This window comes from Ovis canadensis, chromosome 4, assembly GCF_042477335.2.
Source record: "Ovis canadensis isolate MfBH-ARS-UI-01 breed Bighorn chromosome 4, ARS-UI_OviCan_v2, whole genome shotgun sequence".
NCBI classification, from domain to species: domain Eukaryota; kingdom Metazoa; phylum Chordata; class Mammalia; order Artiodactyla; family Bovidae; genus Ovis; species Ovis canadensis.
In genome coordinates this window covers 57,458,318-57,473,253 of record NC_091248.1, presented here as the reverse complement: position 1 = coordinate 57,473,253, position 14,936 = coordinate 57,458,318, and the positions used below count along the sequence as shown (strand labels likewise).

Here is a 14,936-nt window from a genome sequence, read left to right as displayed (position 1 = left end):
TTACTGGCTTTATTTTAATAATGTACTCCAAAAAAGGTTGGTCCTGACCCTTTCATCTACACTGAACAAAAACATATAGAACCAACATGGAAACTGGTTAATATTGTAGTTTAGGCAATATTAATAATAAACAGGTCATTTTATTTTCCATGACTTCATTTTTAAGTTATAATTTATATAATAATATTAAATTAGTTAATTAATTTATTGGTTTGTCCCATGTACTCTCTCTTGGGAAAAAAAGAATACTTAGAAATAGGCATTCGCATTATATATTTTTGAAAAGACTGGGCTTATAAAAGTCTCAAACCAAAAGAGAATTTTATCACCTTTTAATGCACAATAACACTTCCAGTCTTGGTAACTTACACAGGAGCAAAGCAGCATGCAAAAATCATATACTTTCTATAAACAGCTTTGAACACAAATTGAATCACTTACAAAAAACCTCTGGCATTATAAGATCTCAAAGGGGTGTAAAACTTCACTAAATGTGTTTTTCCTTTACTGGTCAAATAAACATGTAGTGAACCTTATGTGCAAATGTTTAATGTTCCTAAAGTGAACACAAAAATGCATGGCTTAGAATCTTCCACAATAGGAAAATTGTCAAGAGAAAGAAAAAGAAAAAAAAAGTTACAATATGATCAAAAGAAAAAAAATGTTACAATATGTAATAACAGCTGGACCCTTTTAACTGCAAGCTCCAAGAATCTACTGTTGCTTTGGGGGCTATTATTTACATAGTAAAAATTTTCTCTTGTAACAGAATATAAAGGAAAGAGAAAAAAATGAATTTTCTCTCTCTTTGGTATACTGGAATGACAACAATCTTAGCATTGATCTGCTCTTCAGGAAATATTTACATTTCAGTGGATAGAAGGTTGGATTTATAGAAGAATGGCATTTCTGAAGATTGTTTATATTACCAATAATGATTTTTCATTGGATTGAGTATCCCTCAGACACCAATGCTATCTTGACTGGAAACAGAGGATCAAATTTCAATAATACATGTACCTAGCTAATGGTGACAGAGAAGGCAATGGCGCCCCACTCCAGTACTCTTGCCTGGAAAATCTCATGGACAGAGGAGCCTGGTGGGCTGCAGTCCATGGGGTCACAAAGAGTTAGACACGACTGAGTAACTTCACTTTCACTTTCATGCATTGGAGAAGGAAATGGCAACCCACTCCAGTGTTCTTGCCTGGAGAATCAATCCCAGGGACAGGGGAGCCTGATGGGCTGCCGTCTATGGGTTTTCACAGAGTCGGACATGACTGAAGTGACTTAGCAGCAGCAGCAGCTAATGCTAAAAGAAGTGGATGTGGACTTTAATTAGTGAAATTGAATGATAAAATTTATTGTATCTCACTCATCATAGGAGTGACTGGCTTATTTTTCTAGAAAATTATTTATCCTTAATACTTAAAATTTTATAGAGTGATATGTGATATATCATAGGAAGAATAGCACTCATTTATGTACAAATGCTAGAAAAAACTTGATTTTCAGAATCCTTGTAGTAAAAATGTTTAAGGAACTAGGTATGCTGTTTAAATGAAGAGGAACCAGAGGTCATATTGCCAACATCTGCTGGATCACAGAGAAAGCAAGAGAATTCCAGAAAAACATCTATTTCTGCTGCATTGACAACTCTAAAGTTTTTGACTGTGTGGATCACAACAAACTGTGGAAAATTCTTAAAGAGATGGAAATACCAGACCACCTTACCTGCCTCCTGAAAAACCTGTATACAGATCAAAAAGCAAAAGTTAGAACTGGACATTGAACAACAGACTGGCTCCAAATTGGGAAAGGAGTAGAGCAAGGCTGTATATTGTTACTATGCTTATTTAACTTCTATGCAGAGTATATCATGTAAAATGCTGGTCTGGATGAAGCACAAGCTGGAATCAACATTACCAGGGGAAATGGTTTTTCCATTGGTCATGTATGGATGTGAGAGCCGGACTGTGAAGAAAGCTGAGTGCTGAAGAATTGATGCATTTGAACTATGGTGTTGGAGAAGACTCTTGAGAGTCCCTTGGACTGCAAGGAGATCCAACCAGTCCATTCTAAGGGAGATCCATCCTGGGTGTTCTTTGGAAGGAAGGATGCTAAAGCTGAAACTCCAGTACTTTGGCCACCTCATGTGAAGAGATGACTCATTGGAAAAGACCCTGATGCTGAGAGGGATTGAGGGCAGGAAAAGAAGGGGACGACAGAGGATGAGATGGCTGGATGGCATCACTGACTCGATGGACGTGAGTTTAAGTGAACTCCGGGAGTTGGTGATGGACAGGGAGGCCTGGCGTGCTGCGATTCATGGGGTCGCAAAGAGTTGGACACGACTGAGCGACTGAACTGAACTGAGGAGAAATATCAATAACCTCAGAAATCCAGATGACACCAACCTAGTGGCAGAAACAGAAAAGGAACTAAAGAGCCTATTGATAATGGTGAAAGAGAGTGAAAAAGCTGGCTTAAAACTTAACATTCAAAAAACTAAAGTCATGGCATCTGGTCCCATCTCTTCGTGGCAAGTAGATGGAGAGACAATGGAGACAGTGACAGACTTTATTTTCTTGGGCTCTGACATCACTGTGGATGGAAACTGGGGTAATGAAATTAGAAGATGCTTGCTCCTTAGAAGAAAAGCTATGACAAACCTAGACAGCATATTGAAAAGCACAGGCATCAATTTTCTGACAAATATCTGTATAATCAAAGCTATGGTTTTTCCAGTAGTCATGAACGGATATGCTACACCACAAAGAAGGCTGAATGCTGCAGAATTGATGCTTTTGAACTGTGGTGCTGGAGAAAACTCTAGAGAGTCCCTTGGGCAATAAGGAGATCAAACCAGTTAATCCTGCAGGAAATGAACCCTGAATATTCATTGAAAGGACTGATGATGAAGCTGAAGCTTCAATACATTGATCACCTGATACAAAGAGCCGCCTTGTAGGAAAAGTCCCTGATGCTGGGAAAGATTGAGGGTAGGAGAAGAGGGGGACAACAGAGGATGAGATGGTTGGATGACATCACTGACTCAATGGACATGAGTTTGGGCAGGCTCTGGGAGATAATGAAGGACAGGGAAGCCGGCACGTGACAGTCCATGGTGTCACAAATAGCCAGACACAACTGAGCAACTGAACAACAGCAAGTCCATATACCATGATTAGGAGAAACCACAGCATGAAGGTGAAGGTGAGTGTCGTATTTTCACTATATTCTGTCAGATGCCCTAATAACTTTCTGGGTTTGATTTGGTCTTCTTAAAAATGGAAGGAATCAAGCTTATGTCCATTTTAAGAAAACCTTTAAGACCACTGGTTTCTTCAATAGATAGAAAAAAATAGCTTTGCTTCATTTTAAAAGCAGAACAGCAAAATACAATATTCAACGTTATAACAGAACTGCTGCTCTGGAACATGACCATGGATAATCTCGCTTGATAAATTAAATAAAATTATTGTCTAGGTGCAGCTCAAGTGACATGGGCTTAGTTAATGATGACATTTAGAATGCAGGCTGAGGCAGTGTGAGTGGCCAGTAAAACCACGAATGCAGCATTACAAACACTGGAAGTAAGTCAGGAAGGATTCATGGGTTTAGATACCTGGGTAATTCAGCACTTTGGACAGTTCTCAAGGGCTTTTGCTTCCTTTTGTAAAGTGCATACATAACCTTTAGACTATCAAATGTACTTACTTAATTCTACCTGTCAGTATCTCATTTATACCCACAGATGACCTTAATCCCAGAAAAACTGCCTGCATTCATCCACAGAACTCTGTGATCTATGTTTCACATGAAGCCTATAACTTCAGTCCTGATATGAAGGTTCATGGTGTTATCTCCTGTTACTTGAGGTTATGTCAGGCTGAAACCAGGCCTTGTCATATTAATTTAATTTTCAACCTGACTGAATATGAAAAGATGAAGATGAGATCATCCAGGTCATGGAAGAGTCTTTACAAACACCTGATGTTCCATTAGAGTCAAGTCCTTTGGGCCGTTCACAAGCAAGGCCATTTGGCAGCTGTTGTATAATAAACTGAAAGAAGTTGCTCATACTAGATGGGGGGCTGGTGATGCAGAAAAAAACTTTAAGAATCTGCTAAAATGCTGTCTCGTGCTATGTGGCCTAACTGCAGATGATGGTACAAGCATATTAAAGCTTTTCTTGCAGCCTTTGATTATAATAGAATTATTCGTCTGGAGCAAGAACTTTGAGCCAATATCTAAGAGGCAGAACTAAAATCTAGTTTCTAATCAAAGAACAGATTCTAGAATTTGTCAAATTAGAATTACTGACAACAAGACAAAAGTATATAATATATCAGTCTTAAGAATCCCATATAGTTAACAGGTCTGAGCTGAGAGGAACTCAGTTTCTTTCTCAGTTCTTTAGTGGATTCACAGATATCAGAAGTGAATTTTCTTGTCTGGCTGAGAGCTGTGAAGAGTAGGCATGAGAAGGCATGAGAATGGTCTAGCAAGAAAGAAGAACAATGGCCCAAATAGTACGGAAGGGAGAACATATAACAGGGAAACTGGCATTTTATTAAATAAAGCTTACCAAAAAGTGATACAAGAAAGTTTGATAAATATAAAAGCTCTGAGGTCTGTCTTTATCTAATTGAGTAGAATATGATTGCTACGCAGTAGATTCTGAAAGAACCAACAGCAGAAAAGGCATTCCCTAGGCTTCCATGATGGGTAACACATTAATAACACAAATAACTCTGGTAGCTCTGAGTTTGGAGCTTGTGATTAATCCTGAAGGAATAGGAGTGATTTTTATTAGAATGCCAATTCTATTGACTTCTCAGCTGTAACTATAGGAAAATCTGAAGATTTTGAGTTTTGAGAATGCTCCATTCATGTCCACCCCAGATGGTTATACAACCTAAGAAAAGAGATTCTTATTTATCCAAGTACACAATGTGTTTTTATAAATAATAGCCATGATTCTCTGAAGTCATATGTGTAAATCAGCCTCATTATTCAAAAATCAGCTCTATGAACATGGAGGTGATTAACAATTTGGCAACAATTTAGCCAACTTTACTCTCAGTGCTAATAAAATGTCTGAAGAAGATTCAGGACAATCCACCCTAAATCATAACAAAACTTAGTTATGTTTGTGTGGTCTCAGGATATTTCCCTCAAAATTTAGCTGAAATCTAAAATTTAAGTTATGCTTTAATTCTAAAATATTGATATTAAACTCCATGGTATCTAGTTAATCATGAAAATACAAGAAGTTTAATATGAACATTTGATTTAATTTTTTACCTTCTGTATAACTAATACAATCCTTAACAAAACAAAAGAATAAGCCATATTTGTTAACCATACTACTCTTGGAATGATCTTGGTTGCTAAGGCATAGGTTCTTTGCTACATAAATATGGTAACTAAATACAAGGTGTTATTATTGGCAGACATAGAAACTAACGAATGATGTTGCAAAGTCCACAGGAAAATATACTACAAAATTCATTGTTAATTTACTCTGACTCATTTGATATCATTATTTTCTATGATTTATACAGGCATTTTTCATATATACTTTAAGGCATCTTATATGATCAGCATAGCTTTTTATTTAACTGCTATGTATAAAATAGATAAGCAACAAGAACATATTGTACAGCATAGGGAATTGTACCCATCACCTTGTAATAACTCTCAATGGAGTATAATCTATAAGAATATTGAATCATGCTGTATACCTGAAACTAATATAATATTCTAAATCAACTATACTTCAATAAAAATAAATTATACAATATTTTCAATCAATCTTCACTATCATTCATTTTTGACAAGAAAAAGAAACAATATTCAAATATAACGTTATTTTCTTTTCCTAGGTATTTCTGCTTATTTCCTATGAACATGGCAATAAGCAGCTTAATGTCTGAGCTTTAATTTAGGCACATGTCTCAGCCTAAATTGCCACAGAAGTGTGAGGCAAAACAAGAATATAATACTTCTGACAACTTAAAAATACTGAGTTCTTAAATAACTATAGTCCACTGGACATTTACAAGTAAATGAAGGAGGAAAAAGGTGAACAAACTGTTACAAACCTAGTTGCTCACTGTAGACCTCTGATATTTGATGGGTTAAGCAGCAATGCATATGAGTTTTGTTTTTAGTATCACACACTATTAGTTATAGTTCAGTAAGACTAGATTAATCTTTGGACCTCTTAGTACATATAAGCAAAGTTTACATATACAATACTGTGGTATAAGAATAAAAGTATTATTTTCTACTGCTTTCTAGCTCCAGTAAAATCTCACTGTTCAGACACAGATCTGTAATTTCATTAGACATAAACTATTACACGCCTGTAGATGTTACTAAAACATACACAAGGAATTATGTTGTTATCTATTTGTATTTTTCAATGCTGTCATTATCCTTTTACAGGTAAGACTACTGAGGTTCACAGACACGACCTGGGTTACTTAATGTTCACAGTGGGTAAGGAGTAAAGCCAGGTTGGGAACTAAAGCAGATCCTGGCTTACGCCATAGTGCTTTTTCTACTAAAAGGTACTTCCCACATTCAAGGTTTTAGATTCATTCATTCATGTTTGACACAGGCATGCAGGGAAACTTGCGGTAGAGCTTTGGAGTTCATCCACAGTTCATATTTTTTCCTACACCATCATTTTCTACGAGAGGCCAGTGAAGGCAAGTGAAATGAAGTAACTGGAGAAAACTGCACAGAAGTAGTTACAGGACTGTGGAACTCAAGCCCTGTGGTCCTTTGCTGCTAAGTCACTTCAGTTGTGTCTGACTCTGTGCGACCCCATAGACGGCAGCCCACCAGGCTCCCCCATCCCTGGGATTCTCCAGGCAAGAACACTGGATTGGGAACACATGTACACCTGTGGCGGATTCATGTTGATGTATGGCAACACCAATACAATATTGTAAAGTAAAAATAATAATAATAATAATAAATAATAAAAATTAAAAAGAGAGAGAGAGAAAAAAAAAAACACTGGAGTGGGTTGCCATTTCCTTCTCCAATGCATTAAAGTGAAAAGTGAAAGTGAAGTCGCTCAGTCGTGTCCTACTTTTAGCGACCCCATGGACTGCAGCCTACCAGGCTCCTCCGTCCATGGGATTTTCCAGGCAGGAGCACTGGAGTGGGATGCCATTGCCTTCTCCACTGTGGTCCTTTAGATGCTACCTAAAGATGAAGATACTTTAGCTGAAGATCACAATTTACCCTCAGGATATCCATAACACAAGGTTACAGTGGGAACATATATATTTCTATTGGCATCTCAAGAGAAGAATTTACCCAGATATATTTTAAATTTTCTTTATAAAATATTCTTCTAAAGTGACCTCATGAAAGCTCTCAAACCAAAACAATAGCAATTTAGTAATGTGGTGTTCTAATGCATTTCAGTCAAAAGAGAAAAATGTGATGCAACAAGAAATAAATTCAGCAGTACAGCTGTGCTTACCTTCATAAGTCCCACTTTCTAGGAGAGCACCACTTTTCTCCAATTCCATAAAATCTTCAACAGTGATGAAAATATAGTCCACTCCAGGGACCTCACCCTCCTTATGTGGCCTTGTGGTGCCTGAATAAGGAAAACAAAAGAAAGACTCTAAGTGATTTGTTGCAGAATTTTAGAAATACCACCATACTCTTGAATATTCAATAACACTTGTTTGTACATCCTGTGAGTTGGCAGTTTGCATTTGTCCTTCTGTTTGTTTGGAAACAGAAAATAGCAGGGGGTTAAGATTAAAGGAAACATACAAAGCACTTTTCTTCAAGTTTATAAAGGGCTCATCGTCATGGAATGTGGCTGCATAGATTTTTCAGTGAAAAATGCAGACCATTGTGCCCTCTTTGAAGAGGTGGTTTGAATATTGGGCCATGAGTCTGCTAGCTCAGGAATTTACATATCTCACTTCCATGAAAGGACCTCTATTGTTCTGTAGACTGCTTTGCTATGACATAAAATATAATGGAAAATAGAAATGTTAGCAAAATGTCAATTAACTTTTATATTTTCATCATCTGCTCCTTTGTGGGGGGAGGGTGCTGTCATTTGTTAAAAATTATTTGTAACAAATAATGGCTGATTTCAAGGATCAGAAAATCTTTATTATTACTTAGAATAACTAAATACTAACTATAATTGAGAAATGACTATAATTGAATCAGTATTATATTAGTAACATAGTCATTTTTCTTCCTTCATTCTTGCCTTTACTTCTAATTAAATCAGGAGGTGATACCCTCCCAGGGGTCATTGCAAGGGTCCACCACTCTTGTTTTCTGTATATCGTCTATAGAGTAAACAGCCACAGGAACTCAATCCTATTGCTCAGTATACCTCCGTTGGAGAAGTCAGGTTCCGAGATCTCTGTCCAGCTTGTGAGGTGAGAACCAAAAGTGAGACATATCAAGGCTGTGGATTTGTTTCCTGGAACACCTCCTTTCCTGAGAAAGCTTTAAGCATCTTTCCTCCTTTTTCAATGCTACCTACATAAGACATTTTGCATAGTCTGATTGGAATTTCCATAAGGCATACATGCAAATAGTATGCACACGTACATAGAAGGCAAATATGTTAGGGGAAGCACACTGATTGAAACTGCCCACCCTGGCCAGGCACCATAGTAACCATTTGTATGAGTTGTTTTATGACCGGACATCCTGATAAGGAATACGGAACTAATAGCCACCACCAACAGGAAGAGTTCGGGAAAGGTCTAAAGGAGACACTGAGTGTCCATCCACTTCCCAGAATCCCTCTCGCTAGCATCCATCTTGGCTAAGCAATGCATGCGCCACCAGGAAAGACTCTGAATTACAGTGATTGGCCAAAGACCACCCAGAAACTAATCCCATCAACATAAAACCCCAGATTGCGAGCCACACGGCAGAGCAGTTCTCCTGGGTTCCCTTACCCTACTGCTCTCCACCCAGTGCCCTTTCCCACTAAAATCTCTTGCTTTGTCAACACATGTGTCTCCTCGGACAATTCACTTCCGAGTGTTAGACAAGAGCCCAGTTTTGGGCCCTAGAAGGGGTCCTCCTTCCTGCAACAAATATGTAAACAAAGTACTAGTACACTTGCAGGCTTACTGACATGTAAGCTATCGTCCACATTCTCTATATACTAGAAAAAATATTAATATTTCAAATCCTTAAATTTATTTTCACTCTCCAAAATCTTTATCAACTAGGCCATCCAATGGCCAATCAGTTCTTCTTTTAGTATATTTGGGTCAAATCTGGATGACAAATGAGAGGTATAAACTAATGTCAAAATATACAATGTGTTGGAAAATTCATTTTGGGTAAAAAATTATTAATTTCCACTGGCAATATTTTTTAAAGTTTGAAGGCATTATGTTCTAAAATTAAATTTTACAACCTTCTTTGAAGGTTGCAAAACAATTTTTCCTCATAATCATGTTTAATGACTTCCCCCTGAATTTGTTATTTTAACTGTGCATTTTTTAATATTTCATAATATTCACTACTGCTTTTGTGTTATAAAATACAAACCTCCCACACCTAGTATGCATAATGTTGTCAAATCAATGTTTCTATGAGAACCTTAACTTTCAATATACTGACTTTTTACGTGCTTAACCCTTGTGAATTAAAAGCCCATTAACATGGTTTTTGGCAATCTATTTGTTTTTCTATTTATTTAGAACACACTCTAATCATTAAGAAAAATCACATAACAAAATTTCAATTCTCTTTCCTAATTTATCTGCATGTTTCAGAAGCTACACACTTTGACTAATTAAATGCTTGCAGCGCAGTAATGTGCTGCTAGCACAATGAAAGCATTGCCCACAAGCTTGAGGGCAATTTCGAGGGCTGCTGACTTGAATAGCATGAGTTGCCTCGCTGAATTCTAGTGAACATGTCTGGGGCTGTGCTCTGCTTGGAAAGACCATTGGTACTTCGGTTTACTGGCTGGTTTTCCATCTACGCCGTGCACCTGAGGACAATGTGACAGAGTTCCTGCCTCAGGGATTCTGCCTGCGACGGCATCATGGCCACCTGTTGCTGCTGACCTGCCTGATGCTGGCTGCCTGTTAGGACTGGGGGCCTGCCCACTTCCCTCTTCTTGGTGAAGTTCTACAGTGCAGTCTTAAATGCTGCTATTCTCATCTTTGTCATCAATCTCCTACTCTTTTCTCTCGTTCTGTTCTTCTTTCTAATTACAGCCTCTAGTCTCCTGATCTTTCTTACTTCTCCTGATGTTCCTCATATTTGACTTCACTTGCTTTTCTATCTCCTAAAGGACTGGGGATCTGAAATGTCTTCTTTCCTTTAGTTCATCTTCAACATTTCCCATAGCTTAATACGCCTCCAAGTTCTCTATCAGCTATTTAATTCATAGACTACAAAAGGAGGAAGTCAAGAAACAGACTGGAGTAGCAGGCAAATTTGGCCTTGGAATATGGAATGAAGCAGAGCAAAGACTAACAGAGATTTGCCAAGAAAATGCACTGGTCATAGCAAACATCCACTCCCAACAACACAAGAGAAGACTCTACACGTGGACATCACCAGATGGTCAGCACCGAAATCAGACTGATCATATTCTTTGCAGTCAAAGATGGAGAAGCTCTATATAGTCAACAAAAACAACACCAGGAGCTGACTGTGGCTCAGATCATGAACTCCTTATTGCCAAATTCAGATTTAAATTGAAGAAGGTAGGGAAAACCACTAGACCATTCAGTATGACCTAAATCAAATCCCTTATGATTATACAGTGGAAGTGAGAAATAGATTTAAGGGACTAGATCTGAAAGATAGAGTGCCTGATGAACTATGGACAGAGGTTTGTGTCATTGTACAGGAGACAGGAATCAAGACCATCCCTTGGAAAAGAAATGCAAAAAAACAAAATGGCTATCTGAGGAAGCCTTACAAATAGCTGTGAAAAGAAGAGAAGCAAAAAGCAAAGGAGAAAAGGAAAGATATAAGCATCTGAATGCAGAGTTCCAAAGAATAGCAAGAAGAGATAAGAAAGCCCTCCTCAACTATCAATGCAAAGAAATAAAGGAAAAGAACAGAATGGGAAAGACTAGAGACCTCTTCAAGAAAATTAGAGATACCAAGGGAACATTTCATGCAAACATTGGCTCAATAAAGGACAGAAATGGTAGGGACCTAACAGAAGCAGAAGATATTAAGAAGAGGTGGCAAGAATACACAGAAGAACTGTACAAAAAAGATCTTCATGACTCAGATAATCACGACAGTGTGATCATTCACCTAGAGCCAGACATCCTGGAATGTGAAGGCAAGTGGGCCTTAGAACGCATCACTACGAACAAAGCAAGTAGAGGTGACGGAATTCCAGTAGAGCTATTTCAAATCCTAAAAGATGATGCTGTGAAAGTGCTGCACTCAATATGCCAGCAAATTTGGAAAACTCAGCAGTGGCCACAGGACTGGAAAAGGTCAGTTTTCATTCCAATCCCAAAGAAAGGCAATGCCAAAGAATGCTCAAACTACTGCACAATTACACACATCTCACACACTAATAATGCTCAAAATTCTCCAATCCAGGCTTCAGCAATACGTGAACCATGAACTTCCTGATGTTCAAGCTGGTTTTAGAAAAGGCAGAGGAACCAAGGATCAAATTGCCAACATCCGCTGGATCATCAAAAAAGCAAGAGAGTTCCAGAAAAACATCTATTTCTGCTTTATTGACTATGCCAAAGCCTTTGACTGTGTGGATCACAAGAAACTGTGGAACATTCTGAAAGAGATGGGAATACCAGACCACCTGACCTGCCTCTTGAGAAACCTATATGCAGGTCAGGAAACAACAGTTAGAACTGGACATGGAACAACAGACTGGTTTCAAATAGGAAAAGGAGTACGTCAAGGCTGTATATTGTCACCCTGCTCATTTAACTTTTATGCAGAGTACATCATGAGAAATCCTGGGCTGGAAGAAGCACAAGCTGGAATCAAGATTACTGGGAGAAATATCAATCACCTCAGATATGCAGATGATACCACCCTTATGGCAGAAAGTGAAGGGGAACTCAAAAGCCTCTTGATGAAAGTGAAAGAGGAGAGTGAAAAGGTTGGATTAAAGCTCAACATTCAGAAAACGAAAATCATGGCATCCAGTCCCATCACTTCATGGCAAACAGATGGGGAAACACTGGAAACAGTGTCAGACTTTGTTTTTTGGGGCTCCAAAATCACTGCAGATGGTGACTGCAGCCATGAAATTAAAAGATGTTTACTCCTTGGAAGAAAAGTTGTGCCCAACCTAGACAGCATATTCAAAAGCAGAGACATTACTTTGCCAACTAATATCTGTCTAGTCAAGGCTATGGTTTTTCCAGTGGTCATGTATGGATGTGAGAGTTGGACTGTGAAGGAGGCTGAGTGCCAAAGAATTGATGCTTTTGAACTATGGTGTTGGAGAAGACTCAAGAGTCCCTTGGACTGCAAGGAGATCCAACCAGTCCATTCTGAAGGAGATCAGCCCTGGGATTTCTTTGGAAGGAATGATGCTAAAGCTGAAACTCTATTACTTTGGCCACCTCATGTGAAGAGTTGACTCATTGGAAAGGACTGTGATGCTGGGAGGGATTGGGGGCAGGAGGAGAAGGGGACAGCAGAGGATTTAGATGGCTGGATGGCATCACTGACTCGATGGCAGTGAGTCTGAGTGAACTCTGGGAGTTGGTGATGGACAGGGAGGCCTGGCATGATGCGATTCATGGGGTTGCAAAGAGTTGGACACGAATGAGTAACTGAACTGAACGGAACTGAACAGCTGCTGTAGAAAACCATGAGCTTTCATTGACAATGTACCCTACAGATTGAGGCTTTTTAATGTTAGGTTTTTTTTTTTTCTTGACAAGTTTTTGTTCATTCATTTTTATAATTTGAAGTATAGCTGATTAATAAAGTTGTGCCAATCTCTGCTTTACAGCAAAGTTGACTCAGTTTTACACATATATACATGCTTTCTTGAAAATATTCTTTTTCATTATATTTTATCTCAGGAGATTGGATATAGTTCCCTGTGGTATACATAAGTACTTTGTTGTTTATTTGTTCTAAATGTAATAGTTTGCATCTACCAACACCAAATTCCCAGCTCATCCCTCTTCCCTCCCCCTTCTAATGTTAGCTTGATTCTACTGACTCATGGAAATCCTTTTAATAAGTATCTCCTTCCCTCTCTGACACCACCCCACCATCTTCAAATACCCAAAGGCTTCAACTTTCAGCAGAAGACATTAGCTCATTCTCTTTCTGGTGATGAAAGAGATATTCTGAATTAAAATTTCTGAAAGTTTCCTAATTTCTACCTCCTTCCTCTGCATTATTTTCATCCTTAGTTCTAATCATCCATCCATCTTATCAAGACTAATCTCTTCTGTTTTCTCTCAAAGTCTAGTTTTTATGTTTTATCAAAGCTACACATATATTTTAAAGACTCTATACTTCTACAAGGTTTGTTATTCTACAAGTGTACAAGTTTTTATTTTTTAATGAAGACTTTTATCACCCCTCTCCAACACACTTTTCCATTTTATCCAGATACTTTTAACTCTTTTAGCTGATTTCTGTTTTACCTCAATATCTTTGAATAATTAACTTATGATGGTTCTTGTTTTTATTTTAGTCACTGTTGTGAAAGTGTCAGTTGCTCAGTGGTGTCCAACTCTTTGCGACCCCATGGACTATAGCCCACCAGGCTCCCCTGTCCAGGGGATTCCCCAGGAAAGAATATTGGAGTAGGTTGCCATTACCTTCTCCAGGGGATCTTCCTGACCCAGGGATCTAATCCAGGTCTCCCACACTGCAGACATACTTTACCATATGAGTCATAGGAAACTACTGATTTCTTGGTAAAGCAAATGAAGATTTTAGCTCTTTTTGCCCGTATTTCTTCATATCACTTCCTTCTTTTTTCCTCCTCCCATTCTTCCAGTAGAACAAACTTGCATTAGATTACTATTTAACATTTACTATAATAATACTATGTAAATCTATTTCCAGCAGAACTATGTGCTACACTGATTAATTTTCCTTCCTTATATATTTTCACTCTAGATTGAATATTTCAATTTCTACATTTCTACATATTGATCAATATTTCAATTAATTAATTATCTTTTCCTTGGATAAACAAATCTCTCAGAATATACAAGAATATTTAATATTTTGTCAAGTTTAACCAATTGAAGACATTTCTCCTAGAGACATCTGACCTGTTTCAATGTGGACTATGCTCACCTACTACACAGCAATCATCCTGGGAGCACCATTTGCCACCATCCTGGGGATTCACTTCGCCTCTTCCCTCTGTTTTATCCCCTTTTTCCCAGATCTCATATTTCTTTTTGTAGTTCATTCCCTCATTTTGGCAGAGCACAAAGTCAGAAATATTTCATCAAAAGTTGTATGGGAGCCACATTTTTTGGGACTTTGCATGTATGAAAATGTCTTTATGCAACCCTCACGAGAGGCAAATTTGACTCAGTATTTCAGGAAAATAGCATAATGAATGCATATTTCCACCTTGCTCCTCTTGTTAATGTCACCACCATTTTTCCAGTCATGCATGCCCCGAAACTTTCCCTAAGTGTCACATTTCAGGTCTCTTTCACTCTCTTATTATATCTCCAAATAGTTGGCAAATTTCATGCCCTATAACTCTACAATGTCATCCTTCTATCCTGTAGTATCTCTGCTTCAAAGACCTCCCTCCTGGACCAAACAATGCCCATGTCACTAGTGTGCTTGTCTCTCCCTTTCAGTTTATCACTTAACTACCTGATTAGCCATAGTAGAGGACGAAGTTGATCACAGCCTCTTCAAAGAGTTTATCTACCCAATCTGTAGTCAAGAAATTT

General features: G+C 38.1%; 1 protein-coding gene across 3 annotated transcripts in view; it reads right to left on the bottom strand.

Moving 5' to 3' along the window:
- Positions 1-14,936, bottom strand: part of MAGI2 (membrane associated guanylate kinase, WW and PDZ domain containing 2) — a 1,500,648-nt gene that overhangs the window by 648,789 nt on the left and 836,923 nt on the right. For all 3 annotated transcript variants that reach the window (XM_069587784.1, XM_069587786.1, XM_069587785.1), the window contains exon 3: positions 7,511-7,630. In XM_069587784.1, coding sequence (XP_069443885.1) covers positions 7,511-7,630 — 120 coding nt within the window. The remainder of the gene's footprint in view (positions 1-7,510; positions 7,631-14,936) is intronic.